General features: G+C 37.8%; 1 protein-coding gene across 2 annotated transcripts in view; it reads left to right on the forward strand.

Annotated features, from left to right (window-relative positions):
• The window catches only part of SMYD3 (SET and MYND domain containing 3), a 748,778-nt gene that overhangs the window by 152,738 nt on the left and 580,700 nt on the right, over window positions 1–15,340 (forward strand). For both annotated transcript variants that reach the window (XM_010852898.1, XM_010852900.1), the window contains exon 2: window positions 13,964–14,027. In XM_010852898.1, coding sequence (XP_010851200.1) covers window positions 13,964–14,027 — 64 coding nt within the window. The remainder of the gene's footprint in view (window positions 1–13,963; window positions 14,028–15,340) is intronic.

Consider the following 15,340-nt stretch of genomic DNA (forward strand, 5'->3'; position numbering starts at 1 on the left):
ACCATCTTTCTAAATTCCATATATATGCGTTAGTATACTGTATTGGTGTTTTTCTTTCTGGCTTACTTCACTCTGTATAATAGGCCCTTTGTTTCTTGATGAGTCCGGCTAATGGTTTGTCAATTTTATTTATCCTCTCAAAGAACCAGCTTTTGGCTTTGTTGATTTTTGCTATGGTCTCTTTTGTTTCTTTTACATTTATTTCTGTCCTAACTTTTAAGATTTCTTTCCTTCTACTAACCCTGGGGTTCTTAATTTCTTCCTTATCTAGTTGCTTTAGGTGTAGAGTTAGGTTATTTATTTGACTTTTTTCTTGTTTCTTGAGGTATGCCTGTATTGCTGTGAACCTTCCTCTTAGCACTGCTTTTACAGTGTCCCACAGGTTTTGGGTTGTTGTGTTTTCATTTTCATTCGTTTCTATGCATATTTTAATTTCTTTTTTGATTTCTTTTGTGATTTGTTGGTTTTTCAGCAGTGTGTTGTTCAGCCTCCATATGTTGGAATTTTTAATAGTTTTCCCCCTGTAACTGAGTTCTAATCTTACTGCATTGTGGTCAGAAAAGATGCTTGAAATGATTTCAATTTTTTTTAATTTACCAAGGCTAGATTTATGGCCCAGGATGTGATCTATCATGGAGAAGGTTCTCTGTGCACTTGAGAAAAAGGTGAAATTCATTGTTTTGGGGTGAAATGTCGTATAGATAGCAATTAGGTCTAACTGGTCTATTGTATAAATTAAAGTTTGTGTTTCCTTGTTAATTTTCTGTTTAGTTGATCTGTCCATAGGTGTGAGTGAGGTATTAACGTCTCCCACTATTATTGTGTTATTGTTAATTTCCCCTTTCATAGTTGTTACGATTTGTCTTACATATTGTCGTGCTCCTATGTTGGGTGCATATATATTTATAATTGTTACATCTTCTTCTTGGATTGATCCTTTGATTATTATGTAGTATCCTTTGTCTCTTTTCACAGCCTTTGTTTTAAAGTCTATTTTATCTGATATGAGTATTGCTGCTCCTGCTTTCTTTTGGTCTCTATTTGTGTGGAATATCTTTTTCCAGCCCTTCACTCTCAGTCTGTATGTGTCCCCTGTTTTGAGGTGGGTCTCTTGTAGACAACATATATAGGGGTCTTGTTTTTGTATCCATTCAGCCAGTCTTTGTCTTTTGCTTGGGGCATTCAACCCATTTATGTTTAAGCTAATTACTGATAAGTATGATCCCGTTGCCATTTACTTTATTGTTTTGGGTTCGAATTTATACACCCTTTTTGTGTTTCCTGTCTAGAGAATATCCTTTAGCATTTGTTGGAGAGCTGATTTGGTGGTGTTGAATTCCCTCAGCTTTTGCTTGTTGTCTGTAAAGCTTTTGATTTCTCCTTCATATTTGAATGAGATCCTTGCTGGGTACAGTGATCTGGGCTGTAGGTTATTTTTTTCATCACTTTAAGTATGTCTTGCCATTCCCTCCTGGCCTGAAGAGTTTCTATTGAAAGATCAGCTGTTATCCTTATGGGAATCCCCTTGGGGTTCTTTGTTGTTTTTCCCTTGCTGCTTTTAATATTTGTTCTTTGTGTTTGATCTTTGTTAATTTGATTAATATGAGTCTTGGGGTGTTTCGCCTTGGGTTTATTCTGTTTGGGACTCTCTGGGTTTCTTGGACTTGGGTGATTATTTCCTTCCCCGTTTTAGGGAAGTTCTCAACTATTATCTCCTCAAGTATTTTCTCATGGTCTTTCTTTTTGTCTTCTTCTTCTGGGACTCCTATGATTTGAATGTTGGGGCATTTAACATTGTCCCAGAGGTCTCTGAGATTGTCCTCATTTCTTTTAATTAGTTTTTCATTTTTCCTCTCTGATTCATTTATTTCTACCATTCTATCTTCTACCTCACTTATCCTATTTTCTGCCTCCATTATTCTACTGTTGGTTCTATCCAGAGTGTTTTTGATATCATTTATTGCATTATTCATTACTGATTGACTCTTTTTTATTTCTTCTAGGTCCTTATTAAACCTTTCTTGCATCTTCTCAATCCTTGTCTCCAGGCTATTTATCTGTGATTCCATTTTCTTTTCAAGATTTTGGATCATTTTGACTGTCATTATTTCAGAATTCTTTATCAGGTAGATTCCCTATCTCTTCCTCTTTGGTTTGATTTGATGGGCATTATCCTGTTCCTTTACTCACTGGATATTCCTTTGTCTCTTCATCTTGTTTATATTACTGTGTTTGAGATGGTCTTTCGGTATTCTGGCAGTTTGTTAAGTTCTCTTTATTGTGGAGTTTCCTCGCTGTGGGTGGGGTTGTACGGGTGGCTGTTCAAGGTTTCCTGGTTAGGGAAGCTTGTGTCGGTGTTTTGGTGGTGGAGCTGGATTTCTTTTCTCTGGAGTGCAATGAAGTGTTATGAGATGAGTGCAATGAATGAGTTATGAGATGAGTGCAATGAAGTGTTATGAGATGAGTGCAATGAATGAGTTATGAGATGTCAGTGGGTTTGGAGTGACTTTGGGCAGCCTGTATATTGAAGCTCAGGGCTATGTTGCTGTGTTGCTGGAGAATTTGTGTGGTATGTCTTACTCTGGAACTTGTTGGCCCTTGGGTGGTGCTTGGTTTCAGTGTAGGTAAGGAGGCGTTTGATGAGCTCCTGTCAGTTAATGTTCCCTGAAGTCAGGAGATCTCTGGTGTTCTCAGGATTTGGACTTAAGCCTCCTGCTTCTGGTTTTCAGTCTTATTTTTACAGTAGCCTCAAGACTTCTCTATCTTTACAGCACCATTGATAAAACATCTCCTTTCGATGACAATGGGCTGCTTTTCTGGGTTCCTGGTGTCCTCTGCCGGCATTCAGAAGTTGTTTTGTGGAATTAACTCAGCGTTCAAATGTTCTTTAATGAATTTGTTGGGGAGAAAGTGGTCTCCCCATCCTATTCCTCTGCCATCTTCGTGGGTTTGAACCTTTCTCAATTTTGAACCAGTTCATTGTTCCATATCAGGTTCTAACTGCTGGTTCTTCACCTGCATACAGGTTTCTGAGGACACAGGTAAGATGGTCTGGTATTCTCATCTCTTTAAGAGTTTTCCACAGTTCGGTGTGATCTCCCTGTGGTCCACTGGAGAAGGGAATGGCAAACCACTTCAGTGTTCTTGGCTTGAGAACCCCATGAACAGTATGAAAAGGGAAAAAGATAGGACACTGAAAGATGAACTCTGTAGGTCGGTAGGTGCCCAATATGCTACTGGAGGTCAGTGGAGAAATAACTCCAGAGAGAATGAAGAGACAGAGCCAAAGCAAAAACAACACCCAGTAGTGGATGTGACTGGTGATGGAAGTAAAATCAGACACTGTAAAGAGCAGTATTTCATAGGAACCTGAAATGTCAGGTCCATGAATTAAGGCAAATTGGAAGTGGTCAAACAAGTTGGCAAGAGTGAACATCAGCATTTTAGGAATCAGCAAACTAAAATGGATTGGAATGGGTGAATTTAATTCAGATGACCATTATATCTACCGCTGTAGTCAAGAATCCCTTAGATGAAATGGAGTAGCCATCACAGTCAACAAAAGAGTCTGAAATGCAGTTCAGTTCAGTTCAGTTGCTCAGTCATATCTGACTCTTTGCGATTCCATGAACCGCAGCACACCAGGCCTCCTTGTCCATCACCAACCCCTGGAGTCCACCCAAACCCATGTGCATTGAGTCGGTGATACCATCCAACCATCTCATCCTCTGTCGTCCCCTTCTCCTCCTGCCCTCAATCTTTCCCAGCATCAGGGTCTTTTCAAATGAGTCAGTTCTTTGCATCAGGTAGCCAAAGTACTGAAGTTTCACCTTCAACATCAGTCCTTCCAATAAACACCCAGGACTGATCTCCTTTAGGATGGACTGGTTGGACCTCTTTGCATTCCAAGGGACTCTCAAGAGTTCAAAAGCATCAATTCTTTGGTGCTCAACTTTCTTTATAGTCCAATCTCACATCCATACATGACCACTGGAAAAACCATAGCCTTGACTAGACAGACTTTTGTTGGCAAAGTAATGTCTCTGCTTTTCAATATGCTGTCTAGGTTGGTCATAACTTTCCTTCCAAGGAGTAAGCGTCTTTTAATTTCATGGCTGCAGTCACCATCTGCAGTGATTTTGGAGCCCAGAAAAATAAAGTCAGCCACTGTTTCCACTGTTTCCCCATCTATTTGTCATGAAGTGATGGGAACAGATGCCGTGATCTTCGTTTTCTGAATGTTGAGCTTTAAGCCAACTTTTTCATTCTCCTCTTTCTCTTTCATGAAGCGGCTTTTGAATGCAATCTCAAAAATGACAGAATGATCTGTTCATTTCCAAGGCACATCATTTAACATTACGGTTATCCAAGTCTATAACCCGACCAGTAATGCTGACGAAGCTGAAGTTGAATGGTTCTATGAAGACCTACAAGACCTTCTAGAAGTAGCACACAAAAAAGATGTCTTTTTCATTATAGGGGACTGGAATGCAGAAGTAGGAAGTGAAGAAATACCTGGAGTAACATGCAAATTTGGCCTTGGAGTACAGAAGAAGCAGGGCAAAGGCTAGTAGAGTTTTGCCAAGAGAACCCACTGGTCATAACAAACATCCTCTTCCAACGACACAAGAGAAGACTCTACACATGGACATAACCAGATGGTCAATACTGAAATCAAAACTGATTATATCCTTTGCAGCCAAAGATGGAGAAGCTCTATACAGTCAGAAAAAAAAAGACTGGTAGCTGACCATGGCTCAGATCATGAACTCCTTATTGCCAAATTCAGACTTAAATTGCAAAGTAGGGGAAACCACTAGACCATTCAGGTATGACCTAAATCAAATCCCTTACAATCATACAGTGGAAATGACAAATAGATTCAAGGGCTTAGATCTGATAGACAGAGTGCTTGAAGAACTATGGACTTAGGTTCGTGACATTGTACAGGAGGCAGTGATCAAGACCATCCCCAAGAAAAAGAAATGCAAAAAGGCAAAATGGTTGTCTGAGGAGGCCTTACAAACAGCTAAGAAAAGAAGAGAAGCAAAAGGCAAAGGCGAACAGGAAAGAATATCCATTTGAATGCAGAGTTCCAAAGAATAGCAAGGAGAGATAAGAAAGCCTTCCTCAGCAATCAATGCAAAGAAATAGAGGAAAACAACAGAATGGGAAAGACTAGAGGTCTCTTCAGAAAATTAGAGCTACCAAGGGAAATTTTCATGCAAAGATGGACACAATAAAGGACAGAACTGGTATGTACCTAACAGAAGCAGAAGATGTTAAGAAGAAGTGGCAAGAATACACAGAAGAACTATACAAGAAAGATCTTCACAGCCCAGATAATCTCACGATGGTGCGATCACTCACCTAGAGCCAGACATCCTGGAATGTGAAGTCAAGTGGGCCTTAGGAAGCATCACTACGAACAATGCTAGTGGAGATGATTGAATACCTGTTGAGCTATTTCAAATCCTAAAAGATGAGGCCATGAAAGTGTTGCACTCAATATACCAGCACATTTGGAAAGCTCAGCAGTGGCCACAGGACTGGAAAAGGTCAGTTTTCATTCCAGTCCCAATGAAGGGCAATGCCAAAGAATGCTCAAACTTCCACACAGTTGCACTTGTCTCACACACTAGCAAAGTAATGCTCAAAATTCTCTAAGCCTGGCTTCAGCAATACATGAACTGTGAAATTCTAGATGTTCAAGCTGGATTTAGAAAAGTCAGAGGAACCAGAGATCAAATTGCCAACATCCGCTGGATCATCATAAAAGCAAGAGAGTTCCAGAAAATATCTACTTCTGCTTTATTGACTATGCCAAAGCCTTTGACTGTGTGGATCACAATAAACTATGGAAAATTCTTAAAGAGATGAGAATACCATACCACCTTACCTGCCTCCTGACAAATCTGTATGCAGGTCAGAAAGCAACAGTTAGAACTTGATATGGAACAACAGACTGGTTCCAAGTCAGGAAAGGAGTACATCAAGGCTGTATATTCTCACCCTTCTTATTTAACTTATATACAAAGTACATCATGAGAGATGCTGGGCTGGATGAAGAAAAAGCTGGAATCAAGATTGCTGGGAGTAATATCAGTAACGTCAAATATACAAATGACACCACACATACAGCAGAAAGCGAAGAACTAAAGAGCCTCTTGATGAAAGTAAAAGAGGAGAATGAAAAAGTTGGCTTAAAACTCAACATTCAGAAAACTAAGATCATGGCATCTCATCCCATCACTTCCCCATCACTTCATGGCAAATAGATGGGGAAACAGTGGAAACAGTGAGAGACTATTTTCTTGGGCTCCAAAATCACTGCAGATGGTGACTTCCACCATGAAATTAAAAGATGTTTGCTTCTTGGAAGAAAAGTTATGACCAACCTAGACAGCATATTGAAAAGCGGAGACATTACTTTTCCAACAAATGTCCCTCTAGTCCAAGCTATGATTTTTCCCATTCATGTATGAATGTGAGAGTTGGACTATAAAGAAAGCTGAGCACCAAAGAATTGATGCTTTTGAACTGTGGTGTTGGAGAAAAGTCTTGAGAGTTCCCTGGACATCGAGGAGATCCAACCAGTCTATCTTAAAGGAGATCACTCCTGAATATTCATTGGAAGGACTGATGTTGAAGCTGAAACTCCAATACTTTGGCCACCTGTTGAGAAGAACTGACTCATTGGAGAAGACCCTGATGCTGGGGAAGATTGACGGCAAGAGGAGAAGGGGATGACAAAGGATGAGATGGTTGGATGGCATCACTGACTCAATGGACATGAGTTTGAGTAAACTCCAGGAGTTGGTGATGGACAGGGAGGCCTGGTGTTCTGCAGTCCATGGGATCGCAAAGAGTCAGACATGACTGAGTGACTGAACTGAACTTAGCACAGTCAAAGGCTTTAGCCTAGTCAATGAAACAGAAGTTGAGTTTTTTTCTGGAATTCATTTGCTTTCTCTATGATCCAGCAACTGTTGGCAGTTTGATCTCTGGTTCCTCTGCTGTTTCTAGACCTAGCTTGTACATCTGGAAGTTCTTGTTTCACATAATGTTGAAAGGTTGAAAGCATAACCTTTCTAGCATGAGAAGTGAGTGCAGTTGTTTGTTAGTTTGTACATTCTTCAGTTCCGCCCTTCTTGGTCATTGGGATGAAGGTTGACGTTTTCCAGTCCTGTGGCCGCTGCTGGGTTTTTCAAATTTGGTGACCTTTTAAGTGCCGTGCTTAGTCGCTCAGTAGTGTCTGACTCTTTACGACCCCATGGACTGTAGCCCAACCTCTGTCCATGGTGATTCTCCAGGCAACAATACTAGAGTAGGTTGCCATGCCTTCCTCCAGGCGGTCTTCTCCGCCTAGTGATTGAACCCAGATCTCCTGCATTGCAGGCAGACTCTTTACCATCTGAGCCACCAGGGAAGCCCACTTTAATAGCATCATCGTTTAGGATTTTAAATAGCTCTGCTGGAATTCCATCACCTCCATTAGCTTTATTGGCAGCAGTGCTTCCTAAGGCCCACTTGACTTCACACTCCAGCATGTCTGGCTCTAGGTGAGTGACCAAACCAGGTCAGTAATATTTTTTTTGTACATTTCTTCTGTGTACTCCTACCATCTCTTCTTGATCTATTCTGCTTCTATTAGGTCTTTACTGTTTTGTCCTTTATTGTGCCCATCTTTGCATGAAATGTTCCTTTGATATCTCCAGTTTTCTTGAAGAAATCTCTAATCTTTCCCCTTCTGTTGCTTTCCCCTATTTCTTTGCATTGTTCATTGAAGAAGGCCTTCTTGGCTCTACTTGCTATTCTCTGGAGCTCTACATTCAGTTGCATATATCTTTCCCTTTCTCCCTTGCTTTTCACTTCTCTTCTTTCCTCAGCTATTTGTAAAGCCTCCTCAGACAGCCACTTTGCCTTTTTGCATTGCTTTTTCTTTGAGATGGTTTTGGTCAGTGCCTCCTGTATAATATTACAAACCTCTCTCTATAGTTCTTCAGGCACTCTTTTATCAGCTCTAATCCCTTGAATCTATTCATCACCTCCACTGTACAATCATAGGGGATTTTATTTATGTCATACCTGACTGGCCTAGTTGTTTTCCCTGTTTTCTTTAGTTTAAGCCTGAATTGGATAGGAACTGATGATCTGAGCCACAGTCAGCTCCAGGTCTTGTTTTTGCTGACTGTATAGTGCTTCTCCATCTTCAACTGCAAAAAAATATAATGCATCTGGTTTTTCTATTGACCATTTGGTGATGTCCATGTGTAGAATTGTCCCTTGTGTTGTTGAAAAAGGGTGTTTGTTATGACCAGTGCATTCTCTTCACAGAATTCTCTAGGCCTTTGCCCTGCTTCATTTTGTACTCCAAGGCCAAGCTTGCCTGTTACTCCAGGTATCTCTTGATTTCCTACTTTTGCATTCTAATCACCTATGATGAAAAGGACATCATTTTTTGGTGTTAATTCTAGGATGTCTTCTAGGTCTTCATAGAACTGATCAGCTTCTTCGCCATCAGTGGTTGAGGCATAGACTTGATTTATTGTGATGTTGAATGGTTTGCCTTGGAAACAAACTGAGATCATTCCGTTTTTTTTTTTTGAGGTTGCATCCAAGTACTGCATTTCGTATTGTTGATTTTGTATTGTTGATTATAAGGGCTACTCCATTTATTCTATGTGATTCTTGACCGCAGTAGTAGATACAATGGTTATCTGAATTAAATTCACTCTTCAAGGATCACTGCCTTGTCATTGGAAGGAGCTTGCATAACTCAATGAAGCTATGAGCCATGCCATGTAGGGCCACCCAAGATGGATGGGTCATAGTGGACAGTTAGGAGAAAATGTGGTCCACTGGAGGAGGGAATGGCAAACCACTCTAGTATTCTTGCTGCGAAAACCCCATTAACTGTGTAAAAAGGCAATAAGATATGACATAAAAAGATAAGCCCCCCAGGTTGAAAGGTGTCCAATATGCTACTGGGGAAGAATGGAGGACAATTACTAGTAACTCTGGAAATTACGAAATGGCTTGGCCAAAGCAGAAATGACGCTCAGTTGTGGATGTGTCTGATGATGAAAGTAAAATCGGATGCTGTAAAGAACAGTATTAAGTAGGAACCTGGAATGTTAGGTCCATGAATGAAGGTAAATTGGACATGGTCACACAGGAGATGGCAAGAGTAAACATCGACATCTTAGGAATCAGTGAACTAAACTGGATGAGAATGGGTGAATTTAATTCAGATCCTTATTAGTTATCTATTTTTATATAGTACTGTATATATGTCAATCTCAGTCTTCCAATTTATTTCTTTTATTTCTTAGATACACCAGTTTCCTCTATATCCACATATAGCCGACCCTTGAATAACGCAGGTTTAAACTGTATAGGTCCACTCATATGCAGAGGTTTTTTTTTTCTCTTCACTAAATACACTCTACAGTGTTACCTGGTCTGAGTTTGGTTGAATCCGTTGATACAGAACCTTAGATACATGGGCCACACTATAAAGTTACAAACAGATTTTTGCCTGCAGGTAGGGCCAACACCCCTACGCCCTGCATTGTTTAGGATTGTTTAGTATACATTCTTGTATACTAGAAGAACAATTAATTTTGCCTTAGTTTTATTTCTTTTCCATACTTCAGTTGCATAGGCTATTGGAGAAACTAATTATGAGCTAAGTGTTACTTGGAAGAGAGGACTTCACTTATGCTCCATGAATCACTTTCTCTGGAGCACTGAGCAAGCTGAGAAGTTTCTCTGAGTTGACTTTGTGTTCAATAACATATCTGAGTTTATATGAACAAGTGATAAGGGATCCCTTTTTTTTACTTTTTTGCAGTGGGATCTAAAACTTTCATTTATTTTAGTATACAAAAGTATATCTTCTCTAGTTTAGAGGTAGCATACTACTATTTGTCTTTGAAGGGAAGAGTAGATAAAAATTCATCACTTTGCTGTTACTGATACATTCCTAACCTATTTCTTTAGATTCTTTTTCATTCAGAAATTCTAGTTCTGGATGCACTCTTGAGATAAATCAGTTTGCAAACAGGATGTTTGTGTAGCCTGTGAAAGCTGTTTTCCTCACTTTTCTACTCCTCTGAGATTATCATATTTGGCTTCATAATATGCCCAAATTTTGTCTTCAAATTTATTTTATATTTGTTGGTTATATAAGAGGAGGAGAACCAATTAATTTGGAATTAGAAGGAAACTTAAGTCATGTTCTTTTGCAGTGCTGAAATTTCCTTTACATCATGTCTGTAAATGTACATACCAGATTCTCCTTGAACATATCAAAAGACTGAGAACTCCACCGTCTCAGGGCATTTCTTTTGAATTGTGAACTGTTGCCCCAAATATCTTTACCTTTAAACAAAATCTGCCTGTCTCTACCTTCCATTCAGTATTTCTTGTTTTAGCCTCTGGAAATGCCTAGAATAGGTGATCCTTTTTATTTAGGGGCTTCTAATTAATTCTTCTTTTTATTTGACCTGTATATTACTGATTTTTTAAAGAAAAATATGGGTTTTTCAATTAGAAATGATATGTTGATTTTTAAGAGAAAGAGAATGTTTTCTTGAACTGTCTGGTGGTTGTGTTTCTAATACTTCTTTTCCTCTCCCTCTGCTGCCCAAGTTTTTTCTCTGTAGGGAAACCTTACTGATATGCTATTACTCTGAACCTTACCCCAAAGAGAAAAGCAGTAACTTTTCAAAGGCTCAGTGGTTCCTCTAGTCAAAGACACAACTTTTCTCTTGGATTCAGTTGACTTTTTTTTTTTTAAACTTGAGAAGTTACGTTTATTTATATAGTTATATGATGTGTAAAAATAACCCCAAACATTTAAATAACTCATATTAAAGAATTTTTCTTTATGCATCAAATGGCAACTAAATTATCCAAGTACTTTGAATCATCTTGCTATTCATTTTGCTGAAAGTCTGTGCTAAAATTCATAAAAGTCTGTGGTTGAAAGCTATGGAGTGGGGAGGTGAGGTTTTAATACCTGCTGCCAGGTTCATCACTCACCTTCCTGGGTGTTTTGATTCTGCTCGTTATTTTTAAAAATTGAGATGAAAATTTTATATAGTTGGAGATCTTTATTTGCAGGCAGCAGAAATAACCTCTGAACAACTTAGACAAGAAAAAAGGAAATGAGGAGAAATCTGAGGAGCCACGTCTAAGGAAAGCAGGATTCAGAAGCGCCCCAGGGGCCTCGTCCTTAGGAGTGTTTTGCAGAAAGCATTCTCTCCCAATTTTGGTGGCAGTTCCTCGTAGGCTTGACAGGCTTTCTGCCGGATATCTTTTGGCAGTTTGGAGCTTCTTCTGTTTTCAAGTCTGTTGGAAGTTGCCTTTGTTTTCTCCCACAAATATACTGATGTAATCAATTCTTGAAGCCTGTAGTATTTTTTTTCTGATAATATTTTTGGTTTTGTTGTACCTTTCCAGGTTGGGGAGTGATGGTTAGTATTTCCTATTTACTCTTTTTTTTTTTTTTTTTACGAGGACCATTAAAGAGATTAAAAAGTTATACCACTGCAGTCAATGTAAGCATTTAAAGCTATACATGTTCCTTTAAGTATTACTGTAGATTACATTTTTAGCTTGTTTAAAATTATTTAATCTATTTTCTAATTTTCATGACAATTCTTTGATCGTTGAATTATATAGAGGTAAGCTTTTAAATTTCCATAAATATGAGATTTTACTGGCTTGGTTTTGATGCTGATTTCTAATCTAATTCTTTTATTGTTGGAGAAAATTATATATATATATGTATATAATATTGATTCTTTGTAATTTTTGAGATTTGCTCTGTGGCCTAGTATGTGGGCATATGTTGTAAAAGGTCAGTGAGTGCCTGAAGAGAGTGTGTGAATACACATGCATATAAAAAGTGCAAGGGTCTGTATTACATGAAATCAAATAATTGTAGAGCTGCTTCTTCTTCATCTGCTTCATCTATGACTTCCTGAAAAAGACTTGTTATAGTGATAACTGTTATGGTGATATACTGGTATGGTACTTAATATATTCCAGGTACTATTTTAAAGGCTTTACTTGTATTAATTTGTTATGTATTCCTCATTTTTATCTTAGATCTATTACTTTTACTTTACATATTTTTAGACTGGGTACACTTTTTGCTGGGTACTAGTACCAGGTGGTTGGACTCTCTTAATCTTTGTGGATTGACTTATTCATCTCCAGTAATATTTTTAACCTTAACATCTTTTTTTTTTTTCTGATACTGATATAGTGACACAGGCTTTTTTCTATTAGTATTAATTAAATTTTAATATTAATGTAACTATTTGCCCATCATATTCTTCTCATTCCAGATTTGCGTGTTCTTTTATTTGAAGTGTGTCTCATCAATTGCCTGTGGGTGGATTTTGCTTTGATCCAGTTTTGTCTAATAGTGGTAGTGGAGTATGATCATTAAAAACAAGGACTCTAAGGCCATCTTGTTTGGATTTGGGTTGTTGTTTGGGATATTGATTTCTGACAGCTATAATTCTACACTTGGGGGAAGGAGGTGTTTTGACTTTGCTTTATTTAGACCTTTAACCTCTCCCCATGTTATATGCTCCGTATCTCACTCCGTTCTCCTGTGAATGAGGTGCCTGATATATTCATGTTTTGATTCTCTGTGGTTTTTGTTCTTACCCGTTCAGTGTCACCTACCGCATTGCACTTTATGGTGTGTTTCCTTGGTCATCTACTTCTTATCTCTTAAATGAGCGTAATAAAACTGTTTACTTACAGAACTGTCTGAAGTGAGTCAATAGATATAAAGAAGTTTGAACCATACCTGGCACATCAGAAGTGCTCAGAAAGATTTCTTCTTGTTTCATCACTGATATTAGTATTATAGTTTGACTTTTAATGCTCTTGGCCACCTTGAATGCATCTATAGTCTGTTATGTATCACTATGAATTGCATCATCAGATTTATTGTTTTTATTTTATAATGTGGGCTTCCCTGGTGGCTTAGTGGTAAAGAATCTACCTTCAGTGCAAGAGCTGCAGGAGGCAGGGGTTTGATCCTGGGTTGGGAAGATCCTCTGGAGAAGGAAACGGCAACCCATTCCAGTATTCTTGCCTGAAGAATCCCATGGGCAGAGGAGCTTGGCAGGCTACGGTCCATGGGGTTGTGAAGAGTCAGACACAACTGAAGTGACTTAGCACGCATGCACAGTCCTGTCTGTTATTTGTCACTATGAGTCTCATCATCAAATTTATTGTTTCATTTTATAATAAAGTTTTTCTTTGTTTTGACTGTTTCTTCCTCAGGCAACCTAGGGGAACATAACTTTGGTGTATCCCAATTTAGCATGTTGAAAGTAGTAATTGAATTTAATGGAATTAAAAATCATTTCCTAGAAAGAGTATATTACAATTAACCTATATGATAAATTTAAACTTGGACAGTTTTTATATTTGAAAGGCATAGGATACTTTGAGTTAGTTGATAGACTGGATTCTGAATTTCATATGCAGAGATTAAAAACTCTATTAAAGTGATTTTTTTTTTGCCTAAGTGGGAATCTCTGTATTTTCATTAAATTTATGTTAAAAAGAACATTAGTGGTGGGGATTGTTACACAATGTTCTTAATGCCACTTAATGAATGTTCTTAATGCCACTAAAACTATGCACTTCAAAATAGTTAAAGTGGCACATTTTATGTTACATATATTTTACCATAATTTTTAAAAAAGAACACTAGTTATTTTTAAAAAGTCACTAGTTTCACACTGAAAGAAGATGTTCACCACTGTGAAAATTTAAGTCTCATGGACTATACAGATGGAGTGAGTAGAACATCTTGGTGTCAGCGTGCTGACTTACGTTTTCATTCTTTCTTCAGCCATATATGATTCTCATTCATTTCCTAATGTGAACTTTATTTTTTAACTTTATTTTTATTCTTTAATAGGAAGGAAAAGCTGATGCGATGCTCTCAATGCCGAATCGCCAAATACTGTAGTGCTAAGTGTCAGGTAAGAATTCTGCTGTATATAAGTTCTCTACTCTTAAATTTGTTCTCCGTTATGCCTGATGAACTGTTTCTTCATAGTCTTTTATTTATTGTAACATTGTTTTCTTTCAACTTAAAAATCATATATATATATGCTAAAAATTATATATATATATAATATATAAACTTTATATAGTATATAAATATATACATGTACATGTGTGTATATATATGTGTCTGACTCTTTGTGATCCCATGAACTGTAGCCCACCAGGCTCCTCTGTCCATGGAATTTTCCAGACAAGAATACTGGAGCAGGTTGCCATGTCTTTCTCCCAACCCAGGGATCTTCCCTGAATCTCTCCGATGCAGGGATCAAACCTGCATCTCTTGCATCTCCTGCATTGGCAGGAAGGTGCTTTACCAGCTGAGCCATCTGGGAAGCTCATATATCACTGAAGAAAAGTTAAATGTTTACTCCTCTCCATCTTCTTGTCCTCTTGATCTAAATCCCATTTCCCAGAGCTAACCGCTGTTAAGTTTCTTGTGTAACTTTGAAGCATTTTTTGTGCAAACACATTCATGTATCTTTATCTTTTGTTTTAAAAAGCAGATACAGGTTATTCTGGCACAGATTCTTGTATACTTTGATTTATCTTTTCATTTAATATTCTATCTAGAACAACTTTTGTTATCATTTTGTTTATTCTATTACATGAATGTACTGCAATCATAATTTCCCCACTAATGAATGTGTGATTTCCCCCCAATATTTGGTATTGCCAGTAGTGCACCAATAAACATCCTTTTGTGCACATTTTTGCACACTTGTGCAAATTAATTGTAGGACAAATTCTTCCACATTATATTGATTAGTAAAAGGATATATGTAGTTTGAATTTTTAAAGATAATGCCTAGTGCCTTTCAAGAGTTTGAGTTAATTTGTAACAACTGACAGTCTATGAGAGTACTGCTGTTCACATCTTTGAAATTCTTTAAAGGATGAATAACTAACATTCAACATGACCTTTTCTTCTAACCTTATGATTAATCATTTAATAAGAAATTTAATTATGCTCTAATGAATTGTGTCATAATAAAAAGTCGTAATTGGAGGTTTTGTGTTTGTGTCACTTCTCACCCACCCTCCATCCATACATTTTGCTTCTTATTTTGGTGTGTGTGTGTATGTGTGTGTACATGCATACATGTATACACACACAAGTGAAAATTCCTCTTTTCCTTCTTTTAAATCTAGGCTGTGCTTATCTGAAGGATTTCTGCTATATCACTTTTTCCTTTGAAAATAATTTCTCCAGACTACAGATAAAGTG

This window comes from Bison bison, unplaced genomic scaffold (genome assembly GCF_000754665.1).
Source record: "Bison bison bison isolate TAMUID 2011002044 unplaced genomic scaffold, Bison_UMD1.0 scf7180017864317, whole genome shotgun sequence".
Lineage (NCBI taxonomy): Eukaryota > Metazoa > Chordata > Mammalia > Artiodactyla > Bovidae > Bison > Bison bison.